The following is a 21,256-nucleotide window of genomic DNA, read 5'->3' as shown; positions in this document are numbered from 1 at the left end:
CTATCTTAAATTTATTACCTCGTCGCAAATTTTCCTTCTCGGTAGTATTACACATCGTTAATGACTCCCTAGTGATAATTGAAATAGTTTCAGGACAATTGTCAATTCAGAGATATACATTTCCTGGAGCTTTGTCATTTCCTCAAAACAAAATGAAGCAATAATCTTTTCATCTCATATTGAATATTCTAAATTGTCACATAGCTTTTTCAATGTGTTGAATCTAAGATATTTGCAAAGAAAAAAATATAAATTAACTGTTTTTACTTACAAAGTAAAAACTAAATTAAGGACCACGATGGATTTATATTTCATATTTGTCTCTTTGGGATTTTGAAGTTCTTTAAAAGATCAAGAACTACAAAATTCCAAAGCTACAGAATCATTAAATTTATATTTAAGAATTTATATTTTACCACAAAAGATGTAAAAGTTACCATTTCTCTTTCTGTGTGCTAAAAACCATTAATTTCCAGATTTTCCAGGTTAAAAAACGGAATTTTTCCAGGTATTTAAAAAGAAAATTATTCGAAAACATCGATAACTTCATTTTTAAATAAATATTTAATTTTTTTATGAAAATTAAGACATTTAAAAATTTGATAATAAGAATATTATTATAAAACATGAAGATAACGATCTCCGAGTCTTCGACTCGGAGTGATCGTTTCCTTCATGTTTTATAATAATTAAAACTTGCTACTACTTTGTTACTGTAACTTTTTCAAAAATTATTTTCATTATTACGATTATTCATTTCTAGAATTTTCAACTAAAATTCTTCTTTAAGTCAATTTTTTTTTTTTAATAATTTTTGAAAAAGTTCTTTGCGAATTTTCAAATTCTTTTGTTTACAATTTAATTTTACGAAATTTCGATTATTCTGACATTCTTCAATTAAATATATTTGACATTGAAAACTTGAAATAATTAAAAAAAAATCCATTAAACTTTTTGAAAAAAATTAATTCTATAAAATTCTTAAAATTAAAAGTATGAAAAGTTCAAATTTTCAAAGATTTTAATTTGAAATTCATTTTTAAATCAATATTTATTAGAACATTCTACGAGAATTCAATTATTCAATTATAAAAATAAATATTTTATTAAAGAATCGAATGTTTCTTAAAATTTAATTTTCCTAAAGAATTTTATCAAACAAATTTTTAAATAATTGAATTCTTTTGACGAATTTTAATAAAATTTTTAAGAATAATTTCATTTTCCGAGAAATTTGATGAAAATTGTATAAAAAATAATTTAAATTCTGCGAAGAATTTTATTGAAAAGTTTTGAAACATTTGAAAATAATTGAATTTCGGAGGAAAATGTTATTATTTATAAAGATAATTGAAATTTAGACGAGAATTTTTGTAAATTTTTGGAACATAATTGAATTCTTGAGACGAATTTTATTAAAATTTATTTTTAAATAATTGAATTGTTTTGTGAAATTTTATTGAAATAATAGATATTGAAAATAATTGAATTTTGACAAAATTTTTGAAATTAATTAAACTTCTACAAAGTATTTTATTAAAATGATTTTGAAAAAAATTTAATTGTCACTAAAAGAATTTCATTAAAATTTTGGAAAATAATTTTATTCTTTGGAGAAATTTAATTAAAAATGTATTGAAAATAATACTTAAATTCTAATAAATAAATTGTAGCAAAGGTTTTTAATATAATCGAATTTCTTTGATAAATTTTAATAAAATTTTTATTGATAATCATTGCATTCCTGCTTTTGAAAAAATTGAATTTTTGCACAGAATTTTATTATGTACTAATAAAAATAATTAAATTTTTGCAAAGAATTTTTATTACAATTTTTGAAGAATTTCTTTCAATTTTTTGAAAATATTGCAGTCTTTTTGAGAATTTTAATTAAAATATTTTGAAAGTAGATAATTGAATTGTATAAAAAATTTCTTTAAAATTTTTTCAAATAATCGGGTTTGTTAACAATTCATATTAATAATTTTATTATTTAATTAAAAATAATGTTAATGTTATTAAAATTATTGATAGAAAATTAAATTTTTCTGAACAATTTTCTTAGAGTTTTCGCAAATAATTAAATTCTTTTTAACCATTTTCTTAGAGTTTTCGTAAATAATTAAATTCTTTTAGATAATTTCTTCAAGTTTTTTTGAAAATAATAGTTTCTTCAATAATTTTAATTGAAAATTTTTAATTTTATCAACAAATTTTTAAATAATTGAATTCTCTTGACAAATTTTAATAAAATTTTTAGAAATAATTTTTCGAGAATATGATGAAAATTGTATAAAAATAATTGAAATTCTGCTAAGAATGTTATTAAAAGTTTTGAAAATAATTAAATTCAGGAGAAAAATGTTATTATTTATAAAGATAATTGAAATTTTGACGAGAATTTTTGTAAATTTAAACATAATTGGATTTCTGCGAAGAATTTTATTTAAATTGAGGGGACGGCTTCTAAAAGGGGATACGCGTGGATTCTCGCGTTTAAGTTTTGTCCACTTGGTCAATTTTTGAAAGTATTACAAATTGCAATTTGAATTACCGAAGTTTGTGGAAAATGGAAAGGCGCATCTTTTTTCTTTAAGAAATAAATTTATATCTTTTTTAGTTTATAAAATAATGAGAAAAAACTAAATTTTTGAAAACCAAAAAATTTAAATGTTTTACGTCTTTAACTCGTGCTGGTGTTTTTGATTTTTCATATTTTGTAATCAAACAAAAACAAACTCACAGATTAAGGTTTCCTGAAACCAACTATATTTTTAAAACTTCAAAATCTTAATTAATAAAAAGTTTATTAATTTTTTCGAAAGACATTGCAAAAAATGTTTTTTTTCAACTTTCAACGCTTCGTTTATCTAGGAAATTTCAAGGTACGAAAAACTTTCAGTGAGAAAGTTTTTTATTACGATACGGACAAGTTTTCTCTAAAATTTTATTAAAATGATATGGATATTTACAAAGTTATTAATGTTTAAAGCATATGGTACGTCAGATTTCTCGCGCCTGAAACGCATTGAGTCCCAAATTGTTCGTTTGCAACGCGTTAAAAATATTTTGTTAATATATATAATAAAATTTATTGAAATTTATTTTTAACCTAAATATTTTATTTTGTTATATGTACAAAAGTCAACTAAAATAATATTTCTTATTTTTAAGTTTCTTGTTTCATTTAGTTCAAGGTTTCCACTCTTCGTCAAAATGATCTCGTTTACTACATTTAATGTTTTTAAAATAATTATTAAAAAACTCCTGTCCGTTTGGAGGAAGATATCGATTTCCTTAATTGTGATAAAAAAATCTCGAAATCCTGGGAAAATTGTATTGGGTTTTACCGAACCCTTTTTTTTGCAGTCAACGGTCGCGGCAACCGCGACTCATCTGGACACCATATTTTTCCGTAGAGTGAAAACAAATGACAACTTTGAGAAAAATAGCATATAAAAAAGGGTTACTTCCTTGAAGTGCACATGATAACAAAAAAAAATCTATTGTATGAAAATGTTTGCCAAAATACAGATATAAATAAAATAAAATTTGTTTTAACTTCAAGTATTAAATACAATATGGAATTATTGTACAATTTATTTTGCGAATAATTCTGCAATATTTTTTTAAAAATAATTTCATATATCTTTACGTACAATACATGTTAGAATAAATAAACTGATGCTACTGTTATATAAAGTTAGATGAATCGTCATAATCCATAGTTAAATATTATTTAAAAATAATTACTTTGATATTAAAAAACCAGTCAAAAATTAAAATAATAATATTTTTACTATTCTTAATAAACTTTTATTAGTTAAATTAACATTACATTTATGTCAAAATAACTGTGTACTAATTATTTGTATGTCAGTAAATTTTAACTATTTCCAGACGATTTTGGCTAATTATTATTGGTTACTTCTTAATAATAATAATATTGCAAAAATTTATCAGTGACTTTAATAAAAATTTTATTTATTTTAAGTAAACAAATGAATAAACTAAAATAGTCTTAATATGTTCCATGCAAACGAACAATTCGGTACTCAATGCGTTCCAGGCGCAAGAAATCTGACGCACCATACGCTTTAAACATTAATAACTTTGTAAATATCCATATCATTTTAATAAAATTTTAGAGAAAACTTGTCCGTATCGTAATAAAAAACTTTCTCACTGAAAGTTTTTCGTACCTTGAAATTTCCTAGATAAACGAAGCGTTGAAAGTTGAAAAAAAACATTTTTTGCAATGTCTTTCGAAAAAATTAATAAACTTTTTATTAATTAAGATTTTGAAGTTTTAAAAATATAGTTGGTTTCAGGAAACCTTAATCTGTGAGTTTGTTTTTGTTTGATTACAAAATATGAAAAATCAAAAACACCAGCACGAGTTAAAGACGTAAAACATTTAAATTTTTTGGTTTTCAAAAATTTAGTTTTTTCTCATTATTTTATAAACTAAAAAAGATATAAATTTATTTCTTAAAGAAAAAAGATGCGCATTTTCATTGTGTATAAATTTATTTCATTGAATTTGAAAATTGAAAATGTTTTAAAATCACACTATTCGTCAATACTTATACGTGAGAATCCACGCGTATCCCCTTTTAGAAGCCGTCCCCTCAATTATTTTTTAAAAAAATTGAACTGTTACGCAAAGAATTTCATTACAATTTTTTGAAAATAATTTTATTCTTTAAAGAAATTTAATTAAAAATGTATTAAAAATAATACTTAAATTCTAATAAATAAATTGTAGCAAAGGTTATTAAAATAATTAAATTTCTTTGATAAATTTCAATAAAATTGTTAAGAATAATACCTTTTTTCGAGGAATTCCATTAAAATTCTATTAAAAATAATTTAAATTCAACATTGAGTTTTTATTATTTATAAAAATAATTGAATGCGTGTAAAAAAATGTTATTATTTATGAAAATAATTGAATAATATATGAAAATAATTTGTAAATAATTGAATTCCTGTGAAATTTCTATTATTTATGAAAATAATTAAATGTTTGCGTAGAATTTTATTAAAATTGTTTTTAACTAATTGAATTCGTTTAGGAATTTTTATTAAAGTAGTAGATATTAAAAATCATTGAATTGAGGAAAGTTTTTGAAAATAATAAAAATTTTTCCAAGAATTTTATTAAAATTTTTGAAAATAATTGAATTTCTGAAAAGAATTTTACTACTTTTGAAAATAATTGAATTTCTGCAATAATTTGTAATTGCTTCAAAATTCAATTTGTTTTAGTGTTTTTAACTAAAATTCTTCTATAAATCCATTATTTTTAATAATCAATTAAATATATTTATAAAAAAATTTAACTAATTTCAGAAGAAGTTTAGTTTAAAAATTTTTCTTTAAATCTAAGTTTAATTTACTAATTTATCAAAGTTTATCAAGAATAAACTTTAGAAAACAACAATTTTCCAGGATTTCGATCAAAATTCCCTGACTTTTCCAGGTTTTTTCAAGGTTTATAAAATTCCCTGACATTTCCAGGTTTTCCAGGTTTTCCAGGTTGAGTAGCAACCCTGAATACTACATTTTAAGTCTCTGCTGTTGCTAATGACGATTATCATCAGAAATCATCAGAAATCATCAGATTGGACTCTTAGACTGTAAGATTTACGCTCTATGGCGATAGAGTGGGGAAAAAATCAGCATAAGCAGAGGGTTAATCAAAAAATGAGTAATCTAATCTACCAAATGACTTAATTTTCCAAATATTCTTAGTTTGAAAAATAATGAAAGGCATATAGAACCACTAAAACCACAGGCTCACACATTTGCGATTAGGGATTCGGTGGCTCTACAGTCTACAGTGTATATATATATAAAAAAAATGTAAATCAATCTGTATAGTATTATGTAGTCGAGATGATGGAGAAAATGAATGATTTCTTTGAAAACCCCCGTTACGTTGTTACTGCGAAGTGCTACCGATTTACGTTGGCGCACGCGGGTTCGATGCCATTTCGTGAATGGCAACGTAAGACAAGCATCGGCTGGAAATTGTACGTGTACATACTACTATAGCTATAGAAGTACATGCCATCTTTTTGGTCCAGCACTCACAGATTTTAGAACTCGACTGTACACCTGGTATAACCATGAGATACGTTCAATGGCGTAATCTACCTATTTTTCTTTTTAAAAATAAAACTCGAACCTAATAGTCGCAACAAAATTAGTTCTATACAAAATTAATTCTAAATTTCACTATTTATATTATTATTATTATCATTATTATTATTATTACTATCAATTTATTAAAATTATTATGCAAATTACAAAATTTTTTATTATAAATTTTTGAATAATTTCATAATCAAAATTATTTTCAAAAAAATTTCTCGAAAGAATTCAATTATTTTCTAAAATAATAAATCCTTCAAAACAATTCAATTAATTTTATAAATAGTAAAATTTTTGGCAAAAATTCAATTATTTTCAATAAAATTTTAAAAAAGAATTCAATTATTTTCTAAAATTTTTATAAATCCTTCGAAACAATTCAATTCTTTTTATAAACAGTAAAATTCTTTGCAAAAATTCAATTATTTTCAATAGAATTTCTCGAAAGAATTCAATTATTTTTTATAATATTAATAAATCCTTCGAAAAAATTCAATTAATTTTATAAATATAGTAAAATTTTTGACAAAAATTCAATTATTTTCAATAAAATTTCTAAAAAGAATCCAATTATTTTCTAAAATTTTAATAAATCCTTCAAAACAATTCAATTATTTTTATAAATAGTAAAATCCTTTGCAAAAATTCAATTATTTCAATAAAATTTCTCGAAAGAATTCAATTATTTCCTAAAATTTTAATAAATCCTTCAAAAAAATTCAATTATTTTTAGAAATAGTAAAATCCTTGTAAATAATTCAATTATTTTTATAAATAGTAAAATCCTTTGCACAAATTATTCAATTATTTCAATATAATTTCTCGAAAGAATTCAATTATTTTCTAAAATTTTAATAAATCCTTCGAAAAAATTCCATTTTTTTTAGAAATAGTAAAATTCTTCGAAACAATTCAATTATTTTTATAAATAGTAAAATCCTTTGCAAAACTTTAATTATTTTAATAAAATTTCTAAAAAGAATTCAATTATTTTCTAAAATTTTAATAAATCCTTCGAAACAAGTCAATTTTTTTATAATTTATATAAAATTATATATTGATATAAATTATATAAATTTATATCAAATTTAATTATTTTCAAGAAATTTTAATAAAATTCAATGTATTCAATATAATCTTCAAAAGAATTAAATTATGATTTTTAAAATTTTTAATAAAATTCTTTGCAAGAATTCAATTATTTTCATAAATAGCAAAATTTTTGGCAAAAATTCAATTATTTTGAATAAAATTTCTCAAGAGAATTGAATTTTTTTCTAAAATTTTAATAATTCCTTCGAAACAATTCAATTATTTTTATAAATAGTAAAAAAATTTTGGCAAAAATTCAATTATTTTCAATACAATTTCTCGATAGAATTTAATTTTTTTCTAAAATTTTAATAAATCCTTCGAAACAATTCAATTATTTTTATAAATACTAAAATTCTTTGCAAAAATTCAATTATATTCGAAACAATTTCACGAAAGAGTTTAATTTTTATCTTAATTCGTTATTAAAAATTTTAATAGAATTCAATTATTTTCTAAAATTTTAATAAATTCTTCCAAACAATTCAATTTTATTTCTAAATAGTGAAATTCTTTGCAAAAATTTACTTATTTTAAATATAATTAAATAAAATTTCATGAAAGAATTCAATTTAAAAAAATTTTTAATAATATTTTTCGAAAAAATTCAATTATTTTTAAAAATTTTAATAAATCCTTCGAAACAATTCAAGTTTTCTTATAAGTAGTAAAATTTGGAGAAGAATTTAATTTTTTCTAAAAATTTTAATAAAAATTAATAATAAAATTTTTAATCTTCAAAAGAATTTAATTATAATTTTTAAAATTTTTAATAAAATTCTTCCTAAAAATTCAATTACATATTTTCAATAAAATTTCTCGATAGAATTCAATTTTTTTCTAAAATTGTAATAAATCCTTCGACCAATTCAATTATTTTTATAAGTGCATAGTAAAATTCATTGCAAAAATTTAATTATTTTCTATATTTTAATAAAATTCCTTGAATTCCCTTATTTTAGAAAATTGTAATAAAATTCTGTGAAGAATTTAATTATTTTCAGAAAATTTTACTAAAATTCAATAATTAAATATTTAATCTTCAAAAGAATTAAATTATGATTTTCAAAATTTTTAATAAAATTCTTCACAAGAATTAATATATTTTCATAAATAACAAAATTCTTTGAAGGAAATTGAATTATTCTCAAATTTTTTGATAAAGTTTTCTTTAACTCCTAAAGGATGGGACTTTTATAGAATCCCTTTGGGAGTTAAAATCATAACTCCTTTTTTTATAGTTTAGAATTATTATTATATATTACGATTATTATTTTATTGTAATTATTCATTCATTAATATGAAACCAGATCTACATTTCTAAGACTGTAGTTTGTTGTTAATAAAAATGAATATCAAATAAATAATATTAATTTAAAAAATATGTAATCTGATGGACAGTCATGGACCTCGTCTTATTTTCCGTAAAAAAACATAAATTAAAAAAATGCAAGTGAAACTAAAAATCATAAAAAAAAAGATTTTTTCAAGAAAAATTAAAAATAAAAATTTTCGCAAGAAATAATTTACCAAAAAAAAAAAAAAAAAATTCTCCAAAAGTGTGAGTAATTACGCCACTGGCGACATGGAACAAGCCGATGGAGAGGCCCTGAGTCCCTTGGCTATGTCAGTCGCAGTCCGGGCCCCGTTGGCGCGATACGCGCCTCATAAAACGAATTCAGTTGCCGTTTTTAAAATCAGTGGTTACAAGTTTAACGGAAATTTTCCCTTTTCGCCACTGTAGCCAACAGTGTGCGGCGGAAATTTAATTTAAACAAAAAAAAAGGTACCTAATTAAAGCAACTCGTTATACTCTTTTCTCATTTCTCTTTCACACAAAAAAAAAAAGAAGAGGACGCTGTAAAAGTGTTGGATCATTTTTAAAACCGTCGCGATGAGGATGTACACACAAAAAAAAAGACGCGCTTCTTGAGCGTATAGAGTGTCGAAAATGTGTTTCAAAAAGAAGATTATAATCTTCATTTGTAAAATAAATTCACAAATTTTAAAAAGTGTAAAAAAAAGATCCCAAAAATAAAATACAAGTTTCATGTGCTTTAATGATGTTTAATTAAAAAAAAAAATTAGTGAAAATTAAAAAGTGAAATAACATATTATTTTGGAATAACTTGGAAGAATAACGGGAATCCTTTGTTGTAGAGAACAAGCAGAATTCCATGAGTGTGAAATAATATTTTAGCAATAATTTCAAACATAAAATTTTATTAAATTTTTACAGAAAAAAAATTTTTTCTTTAATTAAAAAAAACCCCGATTTAAACCCTACAAACACGCAAATAAATTTGGATCATTAAATTCCTTATAATTATTAATTAATATTGAAACAATAATTAATATTAAGAAATTTATTAGTATTGGTATTAAAAGTTAATAATTAGTTTCAAAATAGAATATTAAAAAGTTTGAAATAATTATTATTATATAATAGAAAAAAATATTACTCCGTAACAATGAAAAGTAAAAAATATTGTTAATGGAACTGACACATATTTGCCAATCATAAAAGATCTTTTATGATCGGATCATTAAAAAAGAAATGCTATTCAATATTTCATCACATAGTAATTGATCTCAAAGAAAAATAATATTCAAAAACTCGTTCAAAAATTTCATAAAGTGAAGTAAAATTAATTCTTTTCGAAAAGTCAATTTTGCTCTAATAGACTACATCGAAAATTTAGAATAAAATATAATGCAAAAAAATTTCTATGACTGATAGCGTGAATCACAAAATTATGACCTAATCATTCTTCTCGGAAACAATGGAGATTTTAAAATCCTGCTATTTAATGGCAAAGAGATCGTTTTTACGTGAAAAAAATTCGTATTTGTAATCATTGATAGCAAATTTACGGTTTTTTTCTCGTTTTTCATTATTTGTGTAAAATAATTATTTAAACATTCGGTTAAAAGCCTTTTGCAAAAAAGGACAAGGACAGATATCTCTTCAATAAATAATTTAATAAAAGTTAAAAATAATAATAATCAATAATAATAATAATAATAATAATAATAATAATTATAATAGTAATAATAATAATAATATTAATAATAATGATAATATTAGTAACAGTAATAAATAAAGAGACTTAATAAATAATTATTAATTTACGAATTTTATTTATCATTTATTATTCCTATTGGAAGAAAAAACGGAAAAATTATATCATTAAATACTTTGATAGTAACAATAATTCATGCTGTAGAATAAAATATTTGATATTAAATTCTACTTTCACTTCCTTTAAAAGATTGTAATTTATCTAGAAAAATGTTTTAACACAAGTTTTATTTGAATAAAAATTTTCAGTCTCAACAAAAAAGTTTATACATTTTTTTTTCTAATTCTCTTTATTTATTTTAGCTATTTACGGGGGAAAAAAATACATTTACATCGAAAACAATTATTTCTTTTTTCAAAGAACCAGAAAAAAACCATAAATTCAATATTCCGATCAAAAGTGAAGATAAAATTGCAATATTCCCACGTGCTTTCTATACTGCTTGTGAAAAGAAAAAGAAAAACCTTGAATAATTTTTGCGATTCACTCATTGAGAATGCTTTGTACTCGCGAGAAAATAATCTCGACTTGATTTTTTTTTAACTTTACAGTAATATTATTTATTATTTATTTATTTATTTATTATTTATTATTTTTATTAGCAATTCTCATTGATGTATATCTATATATAGCGATAAATTTTCTGCAACAACTAATCGCCATATATATGAGATTACAAAACTCTCGGATCAAAATTCAAATCAGTTGAGTGGAAAATAATAATATACAATTATCAAATATTCGAATCGAAAAATTTTGTCTGGAGTGTAAAGTGACAAGGAAATATTATACCTTGATCACGAAAGAAGAGAAAGAGAAAAAAAATCCTTTTATAGAGAAAAAAAAAAATCAACCGCGGTAAATTAGAAACGCCAGAAGCGTCTCTTGTCCTTTCACTATATGAGCATTTATAATACAACGAAAGATCACATACACAAGTTCTTAATGCAAATTATTCACTTGCAACTCCTACAAGTATACATTTATATATACAACATATTTTATTTAAACGTATATGAAAATATGATTTACGCCCCAAGGGACTAATTGCTAATAATTACCGATTAGAATCATTCAAGTTTATATATACTTCTGATTCACTTCACTAGGCAAACATGAAATTAATATGTTTAGTAAAAAAAAAAACAAAAAAAGAACGTTAAAGTTTAAAAAAAAGAAAAATGTAAAAGTATAAAAAAAGAAAAGTAAAAGTATAAAAAAAACACTGAGAAAACTGGATAGTCAAACTTAGAGGGTTAGGTTTTGAGTGTTAAGCCTGATTCTCTGGATAACTTTTCCCTCCGAGTGAGTCAAATTAATCATCGGAGTGTCTATTTATCCCTCCGAGATTGTTACGAAAAACTTAACCTCAAATATAGTCTGTTTGTCCCTCCAGATAGTTAGTTGAATACTCCAGTTTCTCCGTGAAATGTTAAAGGTAAAAAAAAATGTAAAAGTATAAAAAAAGAAAAGTGTAAAAGTATAAAAAAAAATGTTAAAGGTAAAAAAAAATATAAAAGTATAAAAAAAGAAAACAACAGAAATAGTATAGAAAAAAGGTGGAAAAATGCAAGTAATAAAAGTAAAACGAAAAGAGAATAAAGTAGAAAATATAAACTGGAAATAAAAAAAAAATTGAAAATACAAATACAAAAAAAATCCAATAAACAAATTGTACTAAAGAAAAAATAGGAAAAAAAAATAAATTAAAAAAAGTCTAGCGAATAAAAAGAGATTTTCAAAAAATACCGGAACTCATTATTTTAGACAACATAAATATAATAGCGAGTGTGACAGTGAATAAAAATGTCAAGGAACCAATTTTGAGAAACTCCTTTGACGGAGAGTAATTCTAATAATGCTCATAATCTCGATATGTATAATCATAAGCAGAGTCTATTTGAAAACTTGTTACTTCCGGAGAACGGATTAAATAAACGACTCAACTAGACCAATCATTAATTGAGAGCACAGTGTAGAAAATACAATAGCCTCCCTGTACATAAATAATAGTCTCGATTTTCAAAGAATCATAAACAAATAAATAAATGACTCAAGATAATTATTATCACGCTGGGAAAAGAAAATGTTATGTAGAATATTTCCATATCAAAACGCCATACCAAGAAAATAATTGTGGTGTGCTAAAAAAATAAAAATAAATAAATAATAAATAAATAGTAAATAAATAATAAATAAATAAATAATAAACAAACAAATAAATAATAAATAAATAATAAATAAATAATAAATAAATAATAAATAAACAAACAAATAAATAATAAATAAATAATAAATAAAAAAATAAATTATTAATTCAAAATTTATTTATTTATTTTAATTTTTAACGGGCTTCAAGCCCTTTCATACATTGTACTAAACAAAGAAAATTAAACAAATAAAATGAATAAATAAAAAATTTTTCAAATGAAAAAAAATTTGATTCTTATTATTCATTACTTGAATATTATCAAAATTATTATATTATTTATTTGATCTGAATGATGATTTGTTTTTAATAATTATTTTACAATAAGTAAATAAAACTCTGAGCCAACTAGACTTTTTATTTGTTTCAAATAAATTTTATTTCTATAAGAATTTTATTTATGTCGAATAAAATTTTTATTTCTTTCAAATAAATAAACTATATAGTTGACTCTGAGACAAATATACTTTTATTTAACTCAAATAAATTATATTTAGTTTAAAAAAAATTTTTCTCTGGGTCATACTAGAGTAATTATTTTGTAGAAATAATTATTTGATGAAAATAAATTTTATTGAAATAATTATTTCATGAAAATAATTATTTATTTAATTATTTCATGAAAATAATTTTTATTGAAATAATTATTTCATGAAAATAATTTTTTTTGAAATAATTATTTCATGAAAATAATTTTTTTTGAAATAATTATTTTATGAAAATAATTTTTTTTGAAATAATTATTTCATGAAAATAATTTTTTTTGAAATAATTATTTGATGAAAATAATTTTTATTGAAATAATTATTTGATGAAAATAATATTTATTGAAATAATTACTTTATGAAAATAATTTTTATTAAAATAATAATTATTTTATGAAAATAAGTTTTATAGAAATAATTATTTGATGAAAATAAGTTTTACAGAAATTATTATTTCATGCAAATAATTATTTTATGTAAATAATTTTTTTCGATACAAATAAATAAATAAAATAATTTATGTAAATAATTATTTTTTTTGATATCAATAAATAAATAAATATTTAATATAGAAAGTAATCCACAATTTGAATCAAATTATTAAAAAAAACCAAATACATTAGAATACGATTAATAATTTCCAAATTTTACACCATTTTTTCTTTTTTTTTTTTTTTGCAAAAAAATTGCCACAATTTTCAATGACACCTTTTTTTCTCAGTGCATATTAATTTGAATTACAAACAAAATATATTTATTATATTGCATTTTTATATTAAAGTCCAGTTGGGTATGGAATTTCATACGTGGGTCTCAATGAGGAATCTCTTCCATTAAAGCCTTGAATTACGAAATCCAACTCGTTCAAGTTTCGTTTCATTAAATGCCTTTTATGTCCCTGATGACGATTAGTGATCGTGCAATATAGAATATCCCGGGGAAAAAAAGCTTCTACACACAATATATTATATTGAAGTCAAAGAGAAGAGAATTTGTGTTCACTGAGCATATCGCGGTTAATGCCTGTATATTTATACAAAACGAGACAAACGATGGCTGCAAAATAACAATATACAGAGTGACACCAATTACCATAGCTTATTAGATATTGCAACTTTTTTTTTTATTTCTAATCTTCCACGCACATAGTTCTACTTTTGTCATTCAAATTTAATTTCCTACTTTTTTAAACATATTTTTTCTCTTTGTACAAAAAAAAATAATTATTTACATATCTTATGACAACAAAAGCAATAACGATAATTTTTTTCGATTTTTCCATCATCTTCCAAAAATCGAATTTCGATTTTTGGAAGATGATGGAAAAATCGAAAAAATTTTTTTTGTAAATATTATAATGGAAGGAAAAACTATTTCAAATAATAATAATAATAATTGTTACTACTATTATTTCTATTATTATAATCTAATAGTAAAAATGTAGATTAGAAATAAAACCTATTTTTAAAAATAAAAAGTATGAATTTCAAGAATTACACAAATATTGATAGCAAAAAGAAAAATTACTCTTATTCGCGAATTATTTTTTCAATTATTTTTCAAATGATAAAAATTTTTTCAATTTTAATGATCTTGATAAAAATTCAAGAAAAAACTCTCATTGCCTTGAATTATAATATTGTCGAATTATCTTCAATTACAAATTTATAATTGGCTTCAATTTCAAATATCTAATTATCTCCAACTTCAAATGCAGTCAATAATTGACTTCAATTACAAATATAACATTGTCTTAGATTAAAGAAAGAGAATAATATCTAACTTTAAATGTCGATACGAAAATTAATTTTGAACCAAGGTTTATAAATAAAAATTTATTAACTTCAATTCCAAAGAATTTCAATTATAAATAATTATTATTTCTTATATAATTTCCAACTCGTAAACAATTATAATCCCACTTATAAAAAACTATTTTTCCAATTATAAATCGTAATTGTAAATAATAATTGAAATTATGTAAATAATTAAATTTTATAGTTTTAATTATAAATCGTAATTGTAAATAATAATTGAAATTATGTAAATAATTAAATTTTATAGTTTCAATTATTCTGAGAGTAAAATACAGAAAAAATTATATTTCCAATTATAAATCGTAATAATTGTAAATAATAACAGAAATTATGTAAATAATTAAATTTTATAGTTTCAATTATTCTGAGAGTAAAATATAGGAAAATTTTTTTTTTTTGAATCTTGAAAATTTTTCGAGAAATGACGTTTCGCAATATTTGAATTAAAGTTTCAATAATTCGCGACACAGTCCTAATTCGAGAAAAGCAACAACAATAAATAAAGAATGAGAGGATGGTTTTTAATTGAAAACAATAAATTATCACAATTGCATGAGATGTACTAAAAAAGTTGAAGTGTACACATATTTTGAGATCATGTGTGTGACTAGAAAGAGAGAGATTGACCTCGTGGATCAGCACGCGCTCCGCCTGCTTTCAATTAATCAATTAATAAAACTAGCGACTCACCACACGAGTCATATTATACATGAACATTATTACTGTACGTACGAACATTTATAATATACATATATCATAATATTCCAGACAGTATTTCATCACTCAAAACATATAAAACTTTTATTGAGTTAATTAAAATGGAATGTTCAATTTACATTTTTGTAAGTCAGAAAAAAAAATTTCTTTAGAATCGAGCATTGACTTTAGAGAAAAATTTACGTGAGGAGACAAAATAAAAGATACCTTTCAGGTATAAATACAGTTATGAAGCTATATTTATTATTTTGAGGAACAGAAAAAAATCTACCGAGAGAAAACAAGAAAATACTTTCATATCTCTTGGGCGAGATAAAAATCTTTGAAAGTACTGTTTGAGTCACAAAATAGAATTTTTATTTTTTATGATACCTATACTCTGTTCTATCTGCTATAATTCCATCGTAAATATTTTTGGTTTGACAGTGCTTGTTGTTTAAAAAAGGATTACTATTTTTTATACATTGCATTTTTTTTTCTATTCTGATCATAAAGAAAATATATTTTTATTAATCGTTTTCCTTTTCTGTTTGCAGAAAATAAAAAATGGCAGTTTTTGGATTGGTGTCAGCTGTGGCTGGCTTCGTCAAAGTACGATACTTAGTAGACAAAGCAATAATTGACAATATGATATTTAGATTTCATTACCGAGTTACATCGGCGATTTTCTTCACGTGTTGCATCATTGTCACTGCCAATAATTTAATAGGTAAGATAATTTTTATTTAGCCACAAAACTTGTTACTATTTTTATTTATGTTCAATAATTTTTCTACTAATAATGCAAAAAAATTTATATTTTAATTTTTAATTATTTGTTTTTGCTATCGAATATTATTTATTTTACTAGCGTTTACGCCAATTTTTCTTCTTTTACGTTATCATTATTATTTACTCACATTAATTGTGAGTAAAAAAAATAATATATAATTTATATAATTTAAAAAGAAATTAGTTAAAATTTTAATAAATTTCAATTTAAAGAATTTATACGAAAAAAAACTGTCGTTACATTTTAAACAACTGGAAATATTTTCAGTCACGAATATCACAAGCAAACGAAAAATTCCCACGTTGGCTCTATTTGATATTTCAATTAAAAATTTTCCTCTTTCTACAAAGATAACTTTCTAAACGTGTAAATAAAATTTAAATCTATTTCTTCGAAATTCAGAAACAAAATTTTCAAAAAAGAAATTAAACTTTGACAAAATTAAGAAATTATTGTGAAATATATATATATAATATATATAATATATTTCAAAAATTTTCAATTATTTGCTTTTTAAAAATTCAATTATTTTGAAACAATAGAAATGAAAAATTTCAAAAAACTTATTTTTCAGAATTTTCAAAAAGAAACTTTGCGAAAATTCAATTTTATTAAAAAATTTTAAGTTTTTTTTTTAATTAATTAATAAAAATTTTAATTATTAATCTTCGCACTAAGAAATATGAATACATTAGAATGTGACTATTAAATTCAATTTTTTATTATTATTATGAAAATTATAAAATTTTTTATTTTCAAATATAAATTTTTGAATAATTTCATAATGAAAATTAAAAAAAATTCACTTATTCACAACATAATTAATTATTGTTTATATTTTCAAAAATTTATATATAATTCTTCGCAAGAATTCAATTATTTTCATAAATAATAAAATTCTTCGGAAGAATTCAATTATTTTTTTAAATAGTAAAATCTTTGCATAAATTCAATTTTCTATAAAAAAATCTTCGAAACAATTAAACTTAAAAAAAAATTTAATTAAATTTTTCGAAAGAATTCAATTATTCATTTCTATATTTTAATAAAATTTCACAAACAAATTAAAGTATTTTAGAAAATTGTAATAACATTCTGAGAAGAATTTAATTATTTTCTAAAATTTTTTAATAAAATTCAATATAATTGTTCAATTTAATTGAACACGATTAATTAATAAGAAACACGATTATTTTAAAGACTTGTAAGAAATTGTTCATAAAATTCAATAACTGTCAAATTTTTCAATTAAAACTATTAAATAAACTCCATATTATTTAAAAAAAAAATTTAATTCGTCAAAAGAATTTAATTAGGATTTTCAAAAATTTTAATAAAATTCTTGTCAAGAATTCAATTACTTTCATAAATAATAAAATTCTTCGGAGGAAATTCAATTATTCTCAAATTTTTTGATAAAATTCTTTGCAAGAATTCAATGATTTTCAATATTAATAATTTAAAAATTGAATAAAAAAGAAAAATTATTAAAAAAGTTAGGAAACAAAAAAGCAAACAACAACTAACTTCAAACTGCGAACAGATTACCGGAATACAACGATTATTTATATAAGATTAGCAATTCATTAATTTAATTAATTAATTATTTAATTAATAAAGAAAAAATGCATCAGTATAAAAAATAGTAATTAATTTTTTCCAATTTTTCCAGGTGATCCTATAAATTGTATTTCCGATGGTGCTATACCTAATCATGTAATAAATACATTTTGCTGGATTACGCACACGTTCAGTATGCCACGAAATTTGAATAAGCCAATAGACGAAGTGGGACATCCAGGATTAGGAAGTGACGAAGGACCAAGACGGTATCATTCATACTATCAGTGGGTACCATTCATGTTATTCTTCCAAGGTGTTCTCTTCTACGTTCCACACTGGATGTGGAAACAATGGGAAGAGGGCAAAGTAAGAATGATCTCCGATGGAATGAGAGGCAGTCTCATTGACACTAAAGAAGAACGTCAAGCCAGATCGCAACGTCTCGTTCAATACGTCATCGATACATTGCATCTGCACAATAGCTATGCCGCTGGTTATTTTTTCTGCGAGGTCTTGAATTTCATCAACGTCGTAAGTCTCAAATTTTCATTAATCAAATTATTATTCAATTATTCGATTCGAAATTATTATTTATTTCGATTTTGATGTCTAGAAAAATGAGTAAAAATTAATTTTTCAGATCTGCAACATGTTTGTAATGGACAGTTTCCTCGGCAATTCATTTTTCACATACGGAACCGAAGTCTGGGACTTTAGTAATATGAATCAGGAGAATCGTCAAGATCCAATGATTGAGATATTCCCACGAGTTGCCAAGTGTACATTCCACAAATTCGGTGCCTCGGGAACATTGCAAAAAATTGATACTCTCTGCATTTTGGCACTGAATATTCTCAATGAGAAAATTTACATTTTCCTCTGGTTCTGGCTCATTATTTTAGCAGTTCTGTCAGGTTTTGCCCTCGTTTACAGTATGTCCATTATTTTAATGCCAAGTACCCGAGGATTTATTCTCAAGAGGCGATTTAAATTTCACACGTCGTCAGGCGTCAAGTCCCTCGTACGAAAAACACAGGTAATTTTTCTTTTACTCTAGAGAAGAAAGAAAAGAATTAAAATTCAATATACTAATTATTTTCAAAAATTTCCAGGTGGGAGACTTTTTACTTTTGCATCTACTCGGTCAGAATATGAACATGATGATGTTCAATGAAGTATTGGACGAGTTGTGCAATAATTTGCATATGGGATCGAGCAGTGGCGCATCGCCAACTTCAGTGCCATCAGCGCCAAGTACTCTGGAGATGAATCCAATTTATCCAGAAATCGAGAAATACGCTAAGGATACAGAAATCTAATTTTTTTTTCCCCCTTTGCCACCCCCCGCATCTTTGTGATACTACAGAAGCTGCCTCGTGATCAATGTCGAGAGGTCAAATGGAAAGTTTGCTATCCTTCTCCTGATTTCAATTGTAATTATGGAAATAATTTGCCAGTCGACGAACAAAAAAAAAGAGATTACGAGTTGTCAAAAATTACATAATTTTTGACTCAAAAAATGTAAATAAATTGAATCTCCCAAATCAGGATTATGGAAGGATTTTCTTATTAACAAAAAAAAACAAATCTATAGAAGCATCAAAAGCGTGATTCTATAAGTGGAAAAATTCATCACTGGTCCATTTGTAGAAATCATCGAAAGTGGTGCAAATTTTTTTTTTTTGAAACCATAAATAAACGCTCAGCAATATTTAAATAACCAAGAAGCCAATGGAGGTTTAAGTTTAGAAAAATTTTCGATGGATTCGGCTACATTTAAAAATGCGTACAAAGTAGCAATTTAGATGAATGTCGGCTCGCTTTGGAGCAATGGGCTGTGACTTGATAATTCTGTATGCAAATCCAATTTTTTTTTCTAGGCTTCATTTAAAACAAAAAAAAAAGAGGAGAAAAAAAATCTAGACAATAAATCATCGACAGACAATAATTTACCTCACAGAATATAATAATAGCTTTTATCGCTCGCGTGACAAAATATTAGACAATTATTATTATTAATTATTATTAATATTACAAATAATGCTGCTACGTTTTATATTAATCTAGCAAATCTGCAAAATTTATAATTTCATTCAAGAATCTTTATTCAAAAGGAATTTCCTTACTGTAAAAATTATTTTCAATTTTTTTCGAAACTAATTCACGTTTCATAAAAATTCTCATTTTTTTCAAAATTATTTTATGGAATATAAATTGTTAGTTTCGTGAAATAAAAATTTAATTGATTTTGCTTAAAACTTTTAAAATAAATTTTTCAAAATTTTCTGTAATTACAGTATATTCAGCGCTAAAATTATTCTTTAAAACAAACATTAAATTTAAGTTTTTTAGAATTCGAAACTATCCGTAGCGAACGAATTACAAAGCATAACGATTGATTATATAATTTCTCTTGCGAACTATTTTTCATTGTTTAAAAACTTTAGGCATTTAACTATAATTGCCGAATAACGCAATTGATAAACAAAAAAATGACACTAATACGATCTTTTCTTTTGTAGTTGATAGTTTTGTTCTTCAATTAAACACATATATGTATAGTTTATTTTATATACGATCCCGTCCGCAGTGATATGTTAAGTTAGCCTTTCGAGGAAGAGAACGACACGGATCAATTTAAGAAAATAATAATTTTCTATGATGTGCCTTTTATAAAATATATGAAAATAAAGAAACATAAGTTTTTTTTTCTAGTTAGTAAGTTTAGAAATGGAAATATATAATCGCTTGTAATTATTTTTTACGTCAAGTGAGATGGCTCACTAGATTAAAATTGTCTAGTGAGAAGACTGCTAATTTTGTGCAACGTCGTAAATAATTGTGAACGTAGATCAAAAAATAAAAAATTCTTTCTTGTAAATATGTTCAAAGTGTTTTCTTTTCTACTGAATATTGTATTTCAGCATTTTTTTTTCAATTTAGTTAAATTAATCTACTTTATTGATTTCACTTTCAAATTTCAGTTATTTTAATTTTTAACATACCTAATCAATATATTCTTTAACTTGACTTCAATTAATCTACTTTATCAATTTCAATTTCAATCAACAATTAAAATTTCTCCTCTAAAATAATTTAACATAATAAATAATATTTATATTAAATTATTTCATCAGGATTTTCATATCGAACAATTTTCAACATTTCAAAGAAAATTTTTCGATTCTGAATAATACATTAATTTTAAAATGAATTTATCGAAACTTTAATAATGTAATTAAATTCTTAAACTTAAAATTCAATTCTCAAATAAGGTAAGAATTGTACATTTAAAGATTGTCTTCAATTAACAGAATTTTTCCTTTTTTTCCACTTTTAATGGGTTCTATTCTGATGTA

At 22.8% G+C, this 21,256-nt stretch overlaps 2 protein-coding genes across 3 annotated transcripts in view; one reads left to right on the top strand and one right to left on the bottom strand.

The window, feature by feature from the left end:
• LOC122497843 (dedicator of cytokinesis protein 3) overlaps positions 1-21,256 on the bottom strand; it is a 78,568-nt gene that overhangs the window by 43,213 nt on the left and 14,099 nt on the right. The gene's annotated exons all lie outside the window — the stretch shown is intronic.
• Positions 8,870-20,778, top strand: LOC122497845 (innexin inx3). The gene is made up of 5 exons (XM_043605193.1): positions 8,870-9,036; positions 16,097-16,271; positions 18,007-18,428; positions 18,538-18,933; positions 19,010-20,778. Exons 2-5 carry the CDS (start codon positions 16,109-16,111, stop codon positions 19,214-19,216), a joined length of 1,188 nt encoding a protein of 395 aa, XP_043461128.1. The 5' UTR covers positions 8,870-9,036; positions 16,097-16,108; the 3' UTR covers positions 19,217-20,778.

Source organism: Leptopilina heterotoma, unplaced genomic scaffold (genome assembly GCF_015476425.1).
Source record: "Leptopilina heterotoma isolate Lh14 unplaced genomic scaffold, ASM1547642v1 Lhet_14, whole genome shotgun sequence".
Classification (NCBI taxonomy): Eukaryota; Metazoa; Arthropoda; class Insecta; order Hymenoptera; family Figitidae; genus Leptopilina; species Leptopilina heterotoma.
This window is presented reverse-complemented; position numbering and strand designations above follow the sequence as displayed.